This window comes from Lynx canadensis, chromosome F1, assembly GCF_007474595.2.
Source record: "Lynx canadensis isolate LIC74 chromosome F1, mLynCan4.pri.v2, whole genome shotgun sequence".
NCBI lineage: Eukaryota > Metazoa > Chordata > Mammalia > Carnivora > Felidae > Lynx > Lynx canadensis.
Window position 1 is genome coordinate 63295163 of NC_044319.2, and position 13760 is coordinate 63308922.

At 49.7% G+C, this 13760-nt stretch overlaps 1 protein-coding gene and 1 non-coding gene across 2 annotated transcripts; one reads left to right on the forward strand and one right to left on the reverse strand.

Moving 5' to 3' along the window:
* The first annotated feature begins 302 nt into the window (after nt 1-302).
* Nucleotides 303-7558, forward strand: LOC115505602 (low affinity immunoglobulin gamma Fc region receptor III-A-like). Its single transcript, XM_030303271.1, has 5 exons — nt 303-389; nt 1086-1106; nt 1463-1720; nt 5049-5303; nt 6100-7558. Exons 1-5 carry the CDS (start codon nt 350-352, stop codon nt 6276-6278), a joined length of 753 nt encoding a protein of 250 aa, XP_030159131.1. The 5' UTR covers nt 303-349; the 3' UTR covers nt 6279-7558.
* Nucleotides 7559-8944: 1386 nt separating this feature from the next.
* TRNAN-GUU lies at nt 8945-9018 on the reverse strand. Its single transcript has one exon. It is a non-coding gene; the product is annotated as a tRNA-Asn (tRNA).
* Between the last annotated feature and the right edge of the window lie 4742 nt (nt 9019-13760).

A 13760-nucleotide genomic window follows, 5' to 3' on the forward strand; every position in this document is an offset into this window, starting at 1 on the left:
GATCCAAACCTACCAGGTGGGGGAAAAACCTTGAGATTTACTGGGACGCGTTCGGACAGACCCTGTGTCACTAGACGCTTAGCTGTAGACCTATGTGGACCAAAGGGGGAGCCTCCCTCAGCTCTCTTCCAGGCTCTTCTCCTCTTCCTGCCCTATCTTGGGGCTCACTGGTCAGAATTCAGATTCAGAAATCAGATGACTTTCCGGGAAAAGGAACCTAGAGAGTAATGAACTGGGGGTGTGGGGGAGGGGGGTGAGGGAAAGACTGTTTACTTCCTCTCTTTGAGTCAGCTCCGTCCCTTCAGAGCTCAGCGCATCTGCCGTGACTTGTTCATTCTACCGTGGCAGCATGTGGCGGCTGCTGTCCCCGACAGCCCTGCTCCTTCTGGGTAAGTCAGAGTCACCTTCTGGGTAAGTCAGGGCCACTCTGGCTGATGGAGAAGCTCAGGGCGCCCTGGGTTCAGCAGATCCCACTTCTCAGGTCAGGGAAGGGAGCCCTCCCAAGGAATAGGACCCCTTACCCCATCTCTAGCACTAGATTTAGTTCCCAGGACAAACATTTGGGGGCTAGACATGGGAGCCCTCTGAGGTGGGCATAACCAGGAAGTAGAGGGGGGCCTGTGAGGTCCCTGTGCCCTCACCCTGCGGGGTCTCAGCTTCCCTATCCGTAAGATGAAGACTGTGGACCAGATAGATGCTCTTTAATTTCTGTCTCTTCCATTCTGACATTCTGGGCTTGCCTGCTACGACTTTTAATTTCCACCCTTTTGGGGGGGACGTGGGTTGAGGTTGTTTCTATGGCTTGATTCAGGGAAATTCAGGCTGTGCCCTTATTTTGGGAGTTTGACTAGGGACTGAGGAGTAAGGATATGGTGTTGAAGACAGGGACTTGGCTGGAGAGGAGAGCAGGGGGCACAGACACGGGAGAACAGAGGGCGGGCAGCGGGACATCTAGCCATGTATACGCCTTGATTCCTGGCAACGCTGGACTCTCAGGAAAGGGATGGGCTAGGGAATCTACACCCTCTCCGGCCGCCCTGCTCTCTGCCTCTGCTCAGTATTTGTTTCCCTCTTTTGTCTTGCAGTTTCTGCTGGCACGCGAGCTGGTGAGTTGGCTTTGTGCCCTTGGATTGATCAAGCGAGGCACCTATATGGCGTGTAATGGCCACAGGGTGTTGGGAAATGCCTTCCGCCTGGGAAGCTGTTGAGGGTTGTCAGGGGCACTTCCCCCGCACAGTGGGGCTTGGCGCTAGGCTTCTCTGGCTACTTTTCCTCAAGATAAGGAGAGGCCAGAAATGGGACTAAGCGCCCTGAAGCCAAGATGCTCTGAGTCACAGGCCAAGGCTGAGTCGCCAACGGTGGGTTTGCAATGGGCTCGCTCTGGCTCCGAGCGTCCCCGGGGAGTGCCAGCATAGGGCCTGCTCCTTGCCCTGACCCACCTTCTCCTCTCCTGGCTCCTCAGCAGACCTCTCAAAGGCCATGGTGGTCCTAGAACCTGAATGGAACAGGGTACTCGTCTCGGACAGTGTGATTCTGACGTGCCAGGGGGCCTACCCCCCTGGGGACAATTCCGCACAGTGGTGGCACAACGAGAGCGTCATCCCCCATCGGGCCCCCAGCTACTCCATCGAAGCTGCCAGAAGTGAAGACAGTGGCGAGTATAAGTGCCAGACGGGCCTCTCCGAAGCCAGCGACCCGGTTCAGCTAGAAGTGCACACTGGTGAGTAGGGGAAGGGAAAGGAGGGAATCTCCAACAAAGGGTGAAAGGCGAGACGCTGAACGACTCGGGGAGAGCCAGAAGATGTCATTCTTGAGGGTTACAACTGAGATGAGCGCATCCGGGGTCCCCCTGAATGATATCAGAGTTGTGGTTCTAACCGTAAGCGGGCCTCCGGCAAAATGTCGAAACCTGGGGGGTCATGGGTACGGGACCGCTGCGGGGCGCAGTCCCAGCCGCTCCGGCTCACGTAGGACGTGCCCGGTACCCACGGTGTCTTCCGAAGGTCGGCACCTGACACCGGCGCTCGATAATATTTACTGATTAAAGTGACGAATCTGTTTTTCTGTGAGCTCCATTTCCTTCTCTCAGACACACCGCGCCCTAAGCTCTCCTCCTAACCTTCCTAACCGCCTAGGGTCATATCTAGCCCCTTCCACCCCCCATCATGGCCCCCTCTCACTCACTCTTCAGTGCAAATCACCTAGTGGAGATACATGTACACTGAGCATGGCATGAAAGTCTTTGTGTGTTTACAGAATCCAGGCATCGGAAGCAGGTGAGGGGAGGTATTTCCCAGGGATCTGTCCTGGTGGCCCTGGAATCACACTACCTAGCCTGGTGCCTGCAGGGTCGCCTCACAAGCCTGACTACTTCCGAGGCTCAGTTGCCCACCGGGTGTGGATGGAACAAGGCTGGAGGGGGGAAGGAGGGCCTGACGGAGGTGGGCTCGCAAAGCGTTTCACGGAACTGGGCCTCTGGAACTGATTTTGTTTTTAATTTTTTAATGGTTATTTACTTTTGAGACAGAGACAGAGCACGAGCCGGGGAGGGGCAGAGAGAGGGAGACACAGAATCTGAGGCAGGTTCCAGGCTCTGAGCTGTCGGCACAGAGCCCGATGTGGGGCTCAAACCCACGAACCGTGAGATCATGACCTGAGTCAAAGTCAGACGCTCAACCGACTGAACCACCCAGGTGCCCCTGGAGCTGATCTTTGTGGTTCCTTAGCCCCTGCCTGTCACGCAGCTGACATGGTCGTCACGCTACAGAATTACAAGGAGGCATGTCTCTTACTAATGAGGTGAGAGATGGCCTCCATAGACCAAATAAAAAGGGGAATTATCAACAGGACGTAAGAGAAAAATCAAGTCTGAGAATTATAAATTTGCCTTGAACCTTGATCTAGAAACTGGCTTTAGAAGGCCCGTCAATGAGGGGCACCTGGGTGGCTCAGTTGGTTGGGCGTCTGACTTCAGCTCAGGTCATGATCCCACACAGAGTTCGTGAGTTCGAGCCCTGTGTCGGCCTCTGTGCTGACAGCTCAGAGCCTGGAGCTGCTTCAGCTCTCTCTCTGCCCCTCTCTCTCTCTCCCTCTCTCTCTGCCCCTCCCCCACTCACACTCTGTGTCTCTCTCAAAGATAAATAAACATAAAAAAAAAAAAGAAGGCCTGTCAATGAGGACCATATGAAAATGAGACTATGAGCATTAACTTCACCAGGCCAACTCTTGATTATCATTGATTGTTATTACTTCACTTACCTCCTCCTCTGATAAGTCCTCTTTACTTTTTTGGAGATCACCAGTCTCTCTCTCTCTCTCTCTCTCTGCACACAATTAGATATACACACATATATATGTATATACTCTTATAACCATAATCTTATGATAATAATGATGTATCTCTTCACTGAAAAAGTAAATGGATATATGGGTACATTGTCTTTTGATAAATATCTCTGGATAAGTAATTAAGGTTACTTTCTGTTTGGCAAATCTCCCAAGCAGAGAATTTTTGTGTTCTACCAATTTTGTGTAGCGTAAGGCAGCAGACTTTTTTTTTTTTAATTATAGAAAGTTTTATTGTCCTGTTCTTATTACAAAAGTCGTTTGGGTTCAATCTCAAAACTATGTAAAAGAAACTAAAATAACCGTAGTCCCATCCCTCAGAGGAAACCCCTGTTAATATTTCAGCACATTTTCTTTCTTTTCCTTTTTTCTGTGCTTCTGTGCTTTTTGTAGTCTGTCTTTTTCACTTAGCATTATCTCGTGACTGTTTTCTTCTGTCATTTTAAAATTTATCTGCAATGTCATTTTTCATTATTCAGGTCAACCGCCTGGCTGTGACTGTCGTGTTCTCTCTGTGTGAAATCTGGTTACTTGGTGACAGAGTTGTAAGAACAAGCATCCTGGTGATATACGAATTTTCTCTCAAGCAGGCTGTGCTCAGTGATGAGGGTCCTGGGGCCTTTCAGAAAGTAGCAGTTACCATGAGCACTACCATTCATGCCCCTCTTTCCCCTCCTTGACTTTTTTTTAAAGCTATTTGAGCTTTTATTTCAATTTTTTTAAGTTTATTTACTTATTTTGAGAGAGAGAGAGAAGTCACGTGTATGCAGGTGCGCGTGTGAGCGGGGGAGGGGCAGAGAGAGAGAGGGAGAGAACGAATCCTAAGCGGGGTCCATGCTGTCAGTGCAGAGCGTGATATAGGTAGGGCTCGATCCCACAAATCCCGAGCCATGATCCGAGCCGAAGTCAAGAGCTGGGCGCTTAATGGGGCGCCTGGGTGGCTCAGTCGGTTAAACGTCCAACTTCAGCCCAGGTCATGATCTCACAGTCCATGAGTTCGAGCCCCTCATCGGGCTCTGTGTTGAGGCCTGGAGCCTGCTTCAGATTCTTTGTCTCCCTCTCTTTCTGCCCCTCCCCTGTTCATGCTCTCTCTCTCTCTCAAAAATAAATAAACATTAAAAAAAAAGAGAGAGAGAGAGTTGGGCACTTAACCAACTGAGCCACCCAGGCGCCCCTCCCTTCCTTGACTTTTATTTTGAGTTCTCCTTCACGATTTCTGTAGCAACTCCCGTGGCCATCCAGTGACCTCACTCCTGACTGGCAGGAGTCTTCAAATATTCCTATAATTATCTATCCTTTCTGAAATCTACCTTTCCTTGGATGGGGCAAATCATCACGTTCAAGTGCAACGTTTACTCTTTGATCTAAAGCCTACGGCGGCTGCTTATCAGCTGCCGTAGCAAACCCCAGCACAGGCCTTAAGGACCCTGTGGATAGCTCCTCACCTACCTCATCACTTAAGCCCCTCAGCTCTAACCCTACGGTTCGACGTGTGCGTCTCTCTTTCCCACTGGACAGAAAGTCTTGGTGCGACTTGACTTCTCCTGCGGGGCCCAGTGGCCTTTTTCCCGAAGGGAGCTCTGCAGGGACGGCTCCCAGTCTGGCTCTCCATGACGTCCCAGGATCTGGGTGGTGTCTCCTCGGGAAGGTGTTTGCTCTCGTCGCTGAGGCCCTCCGGGGCCTGTGGTCTCCGTGTCTTTCAGGGTGGCTGCTGCTTCAGGCCCCCCGCTGGGTGTTCCAGGAGGGAGACACCGTCCAGCTGAGGTGCCACAGCTGGAAGAACAGGGCGGTACAGAAGGTTCAATATTTCCAGGACGGAAGGGGCAAGATGTTTTTCCATAGGAATTCCGACTTCTACATTCCAAAAGCAACGAGCAAACACAGTGGCTCCTACTTCTGCAGGGGGCTTATCGGGAGTAAAAATGAGTCATCAGAGGCTGTGAACATCACGGTTCAAGGTGAGGCTGTGCAGCCCTACAAGGGCCCAGAGCCCCCTGTGCGTGGGGTCTGCGTTCACCCTGGGAAGACGAGTTCAGAGGATCCTACGCTTTTTGCTTTGCGTCCTGATTATTGCCGGGGCTTCTCTCCGAGGGGTGCTGAGGGGCGTCATTCACTCTGCAATGTGACGGCAGGAACGGAAACCGCGTTTCCTTCCCCATAAATGCACCTGTCCTCACTGACGCCAGTCAAACCATGCCCGCAAGGGTATGTGTGCACATGACGCTGGCCATCTTGACCTGCCTTCCTGTCCTCTCCAAGCCCAAGGCTTAGCCACGAGCCCACCTGGTGGGAGCCTCTCACCCCCTCACGGAGAGGGCCTAGAGTCGGGGTTCTGGTTTTGTGGCTCATTCATCGTGTGACGGTGGGCAAGCCACTTAGTCTCGCTGCATGTCAAGTTCCCCTTCTGTAACAAGGACGAGTTGACATTGATTGGGCAACTTCCGGTGTGTTGGACACTGCCAGGTGCTTCCTCCCAAGCACCCAGTGACTCTTGACAACAACGTTAGGAGATCACTAGCTAGTTTGGAGTCTACTTTACAGATGCAGAGACTGAGGGGAAAAGGAGCCGGGGGGGGGGGGGTGGTGGTGGTGGTGGTGGTGCAGGGAGCGGGAATAATGACCTTTTCTCCAGGATCATTCCCAAGATTCAAAGCCTATGTAGTTAACCACTGGACGAAATGAAATAATTGGACAGACACCAAACTTCTGCCTTAACAACTGTCATCTTTCTCATCCCTGTGCTTCTCCCGTTAGGTCCGCCAGTTCCCTCCACCTCAACGTTCCTTCCACATTGGTACCAAATCGCTTTCTTCCTGGTGACAGCACTCCTATTTGTGGTGGACACAGGGCTGCATGTGGCTGTGCAGAGAGACCTTCAGAGCTCCGTGAAGAAGTGGAAGGACGGCAAAGTCACGTGGAGCCAGGGCCCGTAGGACAAACAGGGGCAATAAAATCGGCACCCCCGAACCTCTCTCTGGATTCACAACCCCGTCGTCCCCAACAGGCAGCTCTGGGGGCAGCGTCCAGGCTGAGGGCCCCTCACCCCACTCCATTTTCTCTCAGTCTCCGCTGGGAAGGCAGGGCTGGCGACCAGTTAATGGTCAACTCCATCCACGCAATTGCTCACACCGGAAGGCAGGGCTGGCGACCTTCAGGTGCCCACAGTGATGCCCCAGTGAGTAGCCGCATCCCTCAGAACTGAAGTCTCAGAGCCACACAGATGCTCTCTCTGCACGACTGCCCTGTCACAGCAACGCGACAATGCAGAATCTGGATGGTGACCTAACATGCGAACGTTGTTCTTAAATAACCGAATATGTAGGTAAGAGAATTATGGCCGAGGGCCAGCTGGCTGATGGTCTACATTTGTTGTGAGGCACACTAAAGCTCCTTCCAGACAGATCGTGGGGGCTGTGGAGGGTCTAGGGGAGACGGCAGAACCAGTGAAGCGGGTGACTGAGAAAGAGCACGGCAGTCCAGGACAGATCAGAGAAGACCCCTGTCTTCCTAGGATATGAGCCATGGTGTGGGTGGCAGAAAGATCACAGGGGTGGTATAGAATTGAGTTTTTCAGGGGGGGCCCATGCCAGAATCGGGATGGTCTGTGAGTATATAATGATGGACCCTCTTGATGTCATGAGTCGAAGATGGTCCTGGAAGGACGTTGGGGATTGGAGGGTGTTGGAAAAGAAAGCACACAACAATCCCTACGTCCGCAGGAAGGAGGGCAGCATGGCTGTCCCAGATTGAGCTCAGTGAGCAGAGCTATCTCGGGTCTGAACGGAGAAAACATGGCAGGAAAGAGTCCACTACAGCTGCTCAGGAGGCAGGACACTTGGCCAGGATAAGCCACAGTCAGAGAGAGGAGAGGCAGGGAACAGCGAACCAGCTTTCTGCTTCAGTATCTAATTCAGGTGCAGTTTTGTTTACATCACTCACCAAACAAACCTTGGCTAAGCGATACTCTATGCACTAAGGTCTGCTGAGTTAAGCTAGGACAGTTGGAAATCCCTCCGCCTGTCAGTGACAATGAGTAAGGGTGGGGTCACCAGCATTGCTTGTGGAAGAAAGCTTAGCGATCTTATTTCTTTGTACGAGCTTTAAGCACATTTCTTGATTCCAATAAAGCATTTTGCAAGATTTTGTGTGCTACTCTCAGCCAGAAGATGGAAAAACCGTGGTAAGAAGACCTGATAATAAAAACCCATTTTCCCTCCTGTTGTCCGACATTCTACCAGGGGTTAGTGTCTAAACTAATCATGTGTCTAAACTAAATCATGTCACCGCAGCTCATGTGAATCAGCTAGTGGCGAATTCACCAGTCCTGCTGAGGCAACGGGCACAGGAGACTTTTACAGGTGGTGTGGGATGGGAGTAGGGGTGGGGGGAAAGTTAGACGTAGTTCCAGAGCAGGTGCTGGGCAGGAGAAGGCACCCCTGGGAAGGAGCCAGGGGCCTGGACAGAGGTATAGGGGCAGCCTAATTGTTATGAGCCATATGCCATAGCTCATAACTGAGTTATGAGCTATAGGTCAAGTTATGAGCTATAGGTCAAGACGATTCAAGCTTGATGTATGAATATCGGATGAGATTCAGACATAAGGCAGGTGCACTGGGAAACCCTGGACATCCACCTCACATCTATTTAGGGTCTACAATATGCCCAGCTTGAGTCCAAGTGCTGAAGACAGAGATGTAGAGCACAGGGTCAGTCCCGGGAGGAGTCTCCATTCTAGGGAGAAAAGCCTTGAGGAGAGAGTGGAGAAAAGGCTGCAGTGTTCTTGTGGTGGTGAAGGAGGAGTTCGCCAGGCAGAGAGGAGGAACGCTGAAGATCCGTGGGCAAAGATTCCAAAGCCAGATTAGGGTTCAAGAAGGTGGTTCGGCCCTTTTCCAGTGTAAAGAGCCAGTGAGGGAGAAGAGGGAGTTCAGGGGCCAGATCATCAAAGGCACGGCCTTCCAAGCAGAGGAGAGCGCCTCCGGGCCCCCAGCCAGCCGTGGAGGGATTTCAGGCCGAACGAGTTTTAGGAAGCCTCTCGGGCAGCTCCGTGCAAGGAAGGGAGAGGGGAGTTGAAGACAGGAAACCGCCTAGAAACCTAGGTAGTTGTTGCAGTAACTCAAGGGGCGGTGGGGGTGGGGGGTGGGGGACTAGATAGTGAGGAAGTAAGTGGCAGCGAGGCTGGGGACGCAGGTGCCTATTTGAAAGATATTTAGAAAGCAGACTCTCCAAAAACTGGCAACCAGTCGGACGCGGCATGACTAGGGGCCCAGGCTCCGGACAAGCCCGTTTGATGAGTTAGGCAACACAAGGTCAAAGGCGAGGCAGGCACAGGTTTGATAACGAACTCACCTTCGGATTACCGGTGCTGGCTTCCTTTGGTCGCCATTTTTACAACAATTTCACGAAGCAGTTTTCGTAGAAGTGAAGTTAAGCGGCTAAAATTCTCACTCCTGACCGCAACCCTACCCAGGCGGACCTCCTGCTAGGAAACCCAGGCCACGGGGGCGAGGGACCAGGGGTGAGCGAGAACCTGGCCACGCGGAGGATGCCCCGCGGCTTCCGGGAAGAACACCCACGCCCGCGGTTCAAAAGGGTCAGGCCCCGTCCCTGGGTGGGCTCGAACCACCAACCTTTCGGTTAACAGCCGAACGCGCTAACCGATTGCGCCACAGAGACAGGCGGAAGCCAGGGCCTCTGCCAACCCAGTTCACCGAAGGAAAAAACTCGGCCGCGCTTTCTGCTTCGCCCCGAAGCGGTGCTCGGGGCTGGTGTGGGAACCCGCGGGGCGGTCCCCTTCCGGCGCGCCGGGTGGCCCCAGCCAAGCAGGCCTTTCCCCCGCGCTGCGGAGGCACCTGCCTAGACCTGGGACAGGCCTCGGTGTGCACCCAGATGATGCTGAGAAGCCGCAGCAGCCCAGCTCCTCGGGGAGTCCAGAACGAAGTCTCTCTGTGCGCTCGCGAGTTCACTCGGCTTTGCTCCGGGAGGTACAGTCGACTTTCCTGCTGATCTAGACGATTTATGCGCTCGTGCCTGGGCGAGTGGTAACTCACAATCAGCTTGCTATTGTGAATGTTTAAAATACCGTATCACGTGTCCAGTCACGCCCGGCGAAATGTAACGTCTAAGCAAGGAAGCCCAGTAGAACAAGACTAATCTCCAAGCCCAGCTGTTTTTGAAAGGTTTCTACTCGTGCATTAGGCACCGGGACAGAACACAGAGTTTGTAACTGCCTGTAATTTAAAGACTCTCACACTGGCAAATCCAGATCTAAATATCTGAGGGCAGAGACCCCTCATCCAACATCACCAGCACAGGGATCCTGGTCAGTGCCTGGCCTCTTCTCTGCAGCCTGGAGGGAAGCTTCTCTCTTGTTCTTGGGTCATTTCGCAGCCGCAGGCTTCCTGAGTCACATCACCTCCGCCCCTGCCCCCCCCCCCGAACCCCTCTACCAAGCCACACCTCTGACGCACCCAGGCACCCACAGGCAGCCCTTCTCTGTGGTGCCAAGTCCCCACCCTCCGCCCAGAACCTTCTCTTCCTTCTACACCTCTGCGCCCTACTCAGTGGATTCCAGTGTGGGTGCAGGTCGGTGTCCAATGCTCTTCAGAGAATGAGAATACACAATACCCATATAGGCCCAAATTATGTGTGTGTGTGTGTGTGTGTGTGTGTGTGTGTGTATGTGTGTGTATCTCAGAGAAGTTTGCCAAAAGAACTCTATATTGAGATTACCTTTTTTTACACTTTTAAGTTTGTTTTAAAATGTTCTTTGTTTTATACAAAGCAGTGTCTGCGGTTGTTTTTATTAATTTCCTAATTCGGCAAAATAAAAAGTTGGCAACTCTATATTGGTCACCAACATTTTAGGGGAAATTCTACTTATCTGCAAAGTCCCAAGTTTGGGAACCGCTACTCTCACCTTCACCTGTTTATTGGATTGGCAGAAGAAATTAAAAATTACTTTCCAGTTTATTCTAAACACACATACATTTCCCATGTTTCGCTTTGCAAGTACAGGACAACAATCTAAAAGAAGGCAAAAAAAAAAATACAAGAAAAACTGAGTTATTAAAAAAGAAAGTACAGGGGTGCCTGGGTGGCTCAGTCGGTTGAGTGACTGACTTCAGATCAGGTCCTGATCTCACACCTCGTGAGTTCGAGCCCTGCATCAGGCTCTGTGCTGACAGCTCGGAGCCTGGAGACTGCCTCAGACTATGTGCCTCCCTCTCTCTCTGCCCCACCCCACTCGCATTCTGTCTCTGTCTCTCTCAAAAGTAAATAAACATTAAAAAAAAATAAAAAAGAAAGTACAAAATGGGATGATGAAATAAATCCAAATATATCAGTAATCACAATAAATATAAATGGAGAAAATTTGCCAGTGAGAGTGGATTTTTTTAAAATATATTTTATTCTGTTTTAGACGAATGACATTAAAACAGAAAAAAAAACACAGAAAGACTGAATGGAAAAGAATGGAAAAAGATATGACAGGAACAGTCTAAAAGAAAGTTGGCACATAGCTAAGTAATACCAGACAAAATAAAGTTTAAGAAATAATGCATCATAAGGGATAAAGATGTCGCCACATGATGATTCAAGGTTAAACTATGATAAACATATAACAATTCTAAATACATGTGTATCTAATAAAATGATGTTAAAACATAGAAGCAAGAATTATGAGACCTCTGAGAGAAAACTGACAAATTCATCTATAGTTGATTCTTCAAATTCTACAGTGAGAGAATTCAACTTACTATTCTCAGCATTCAATAGGTCAAGCAGAGAGAAAAAAATTAAGCATATGAACACAATTAACAAGCTTGGTTTAAAATATATATATTTAGGGGCGCCTGAGTGGCTCAGTTAGTTGGGCCTCCGGCTTCCGCTCAGGTCATGATCTTGCTGCCCGTGGGCCCGAGCCCTGCATTGGGCTCTGTGCTGACAGTTCAGAGCCTGGAGCTTGCTTTGGATTCTGTGTCTCCCTCTCTCTCTGCCCTTCTCCCACTCGTGCTGTCTCTCTCTCTCAAAAATCAGTAAACATTAAAAAAATTTAAATATATATAATTAGAACTCTGCAACCAATAATTTTTGGCTACATAGTCTTCTCAAACATTTGCAAAAATTCACTTCATTATAACGTATGCTTTTAAAATAATTCATGGATCAAAGAGAAATTGAGTGGAAATTGAAAAATACTTAGATCCGGTCGCCTGGGTGACTCAGTCCGTTGAGCCCCTGACTTCAGCTCAGGTCATGACCTCATGGTTTATGAGTTCAAGCCCTGCGTCCGGCTCTGTGCTGACAGCTCCGAGCCTGGAGCCTGCTTCGGATTCTGTGTCTCCCTCTCTCTCTCCCCTCCCCCATTCATGTTCTGTCTCTCTCTGTCTCAGAAATAAATAAACATTAAAAAAAAATTAAAGAAAAGAAAAATGCTTAGATGGGGTAGTAACAAATATATAACATACCCAAACTGTTGATTGTTCAGGGTTTTACATGTGCACCAGGGAAAAGGAACGCTATACCGACCTTCAATGCTTAGCATACGTATTGCACGGGATCTGCGGGTCAATAAATCTGCTAGAAAAACAACGACGACGACGACAACAGAAAACTTTTGGAAGACAGTTAATCCTGTGACAAGGAGGGAAATGTATAGACGGTAACATTCTGATCGGTCAGTGCCATACCCCTTAACTCCCCCTCAGAAAGAATCGTCGTCTGGGTTCTGCTTTGGCTGTCCCTAGACACCAGAAAGCCAGTCCCCATGCCACTGCTGGCCAGCTCTAAAGAATTCTACATGAGCACTGTCAAGAGGCAGCTCAATGCCTCCCAACCTACGGGTCCAATCTAAGCCAGCCTACTGCAAGCCCTGGTGATAGGACTGTCCTGTCCCAGGACAGGGCCACCCGAACCCTGGTCCAGTTAACAAAGGCCCAGTGTCAGTTTGGCTCCCCGACACTGTGGCTGTCTGCTACCACTCATTACTACTCAGTAGTCACCCTTGCCTGTGGCCACTTGTGGGAACAACAGCCTCCACCCAAACTTGGTACCGAGAGTCAGGAAATAACAGAGAGAACGGGCAGGCGGTAACGCGTCACACTCAGCCACATGTTGTGGCCTCTGCTGGCCGTCCTGTGATAGGATGGAGACTGGGACGCAGACTGGAACATAGGGGAAATTGGGGGCTAACAGGTGACGGAGGGGCAGGTGCCCCTTTCCCCCATCTGTATTGTGGTTCACCTTCATTTCATGGAACAGGTTTGTTTGTTTTTCAAACCCCAAACATCCTCCCACCGCGGGTAATTGTTTTAGTAATAAAGAAGATAATTAATGCTTGCTCATCGCCAGACACCATTCTAAACACTTATTAACTCATCTGAGAATTATAATCATCATCATTACCCCCTTTTACATATGAGGAAACTGAGAGAAGGGGAGCCAAGTTCAAACACGGGAAGCACAACAGAGCCCATGTACCTCACAATCCCGTTAGTTGTCTCGTCCAGCCTGATGACACATATCATTCCAATAAATGACTATTGTGTGATAGAGAAAACAGATCTAAACAACCCTCAAACAGTATTTCAAAGGCTGGAAAAAAAAAACTTATCACGATTGCTGTTAGTTTAACAGAAGATGACAAAGGATTCAGTATCCTAATTTTAGGAAAAAATTTTCAGCTTACTCACACAAGTCACTGCATGACTATCAATGTATTGGACAGAAAGTGGGGGGATTTGGTAAAGCAGGGTTCAGATAGAGGCATCATTTAGCCAGTGACAGCTGTATCAAACAAAACCAACAATTATGAAAAACCAAACAATTTGGAGATGATTTGAAAGGTTAAATAGGATTTGCACGACAACTTACGTTGCCTGGAAATCGGTTTTATGAGACGCGCAAACACACAGATCTATACGTGCAGTTAAGGACTAGTAGGGAATAGTTGAAATACAGAATCTTGCAGCTGTTTTAAATCTTCTGAATACCATTAATGGCTATGTGTCTCAATATAAATGAATCCTATAAAAATAATATTTAGGGGGGAAAAACGCTGGTTGCAAAAGAATACATGTTGCCTGGTACCAGTTATAAAACCTTTAAAAGCATGAAAATCCAAATAATACATATATTTGGTAACACATACACATGTATTGAAACTGTTATACAGGCCAAAGGAATAATGAATATAAAACCCAGAATAGGGGCTCCTGGGTGGCTCAGTCGGTTAAGCGGCCGACTTCGGCTCAGGTCATGATCTTGCGTGATCTCGCGTGAGTTCGGGCCCCGCGTCGGGCTCTGTGCTGACAGCTCAGAGCCTGGAGGCTGTTTCGGATTCTGTGTCTCCCTCTCTCTGACCCTCCCCCGTTCATGCTCTGTCTCTCTGTCTCAAAAATAAATAAACATTAAAA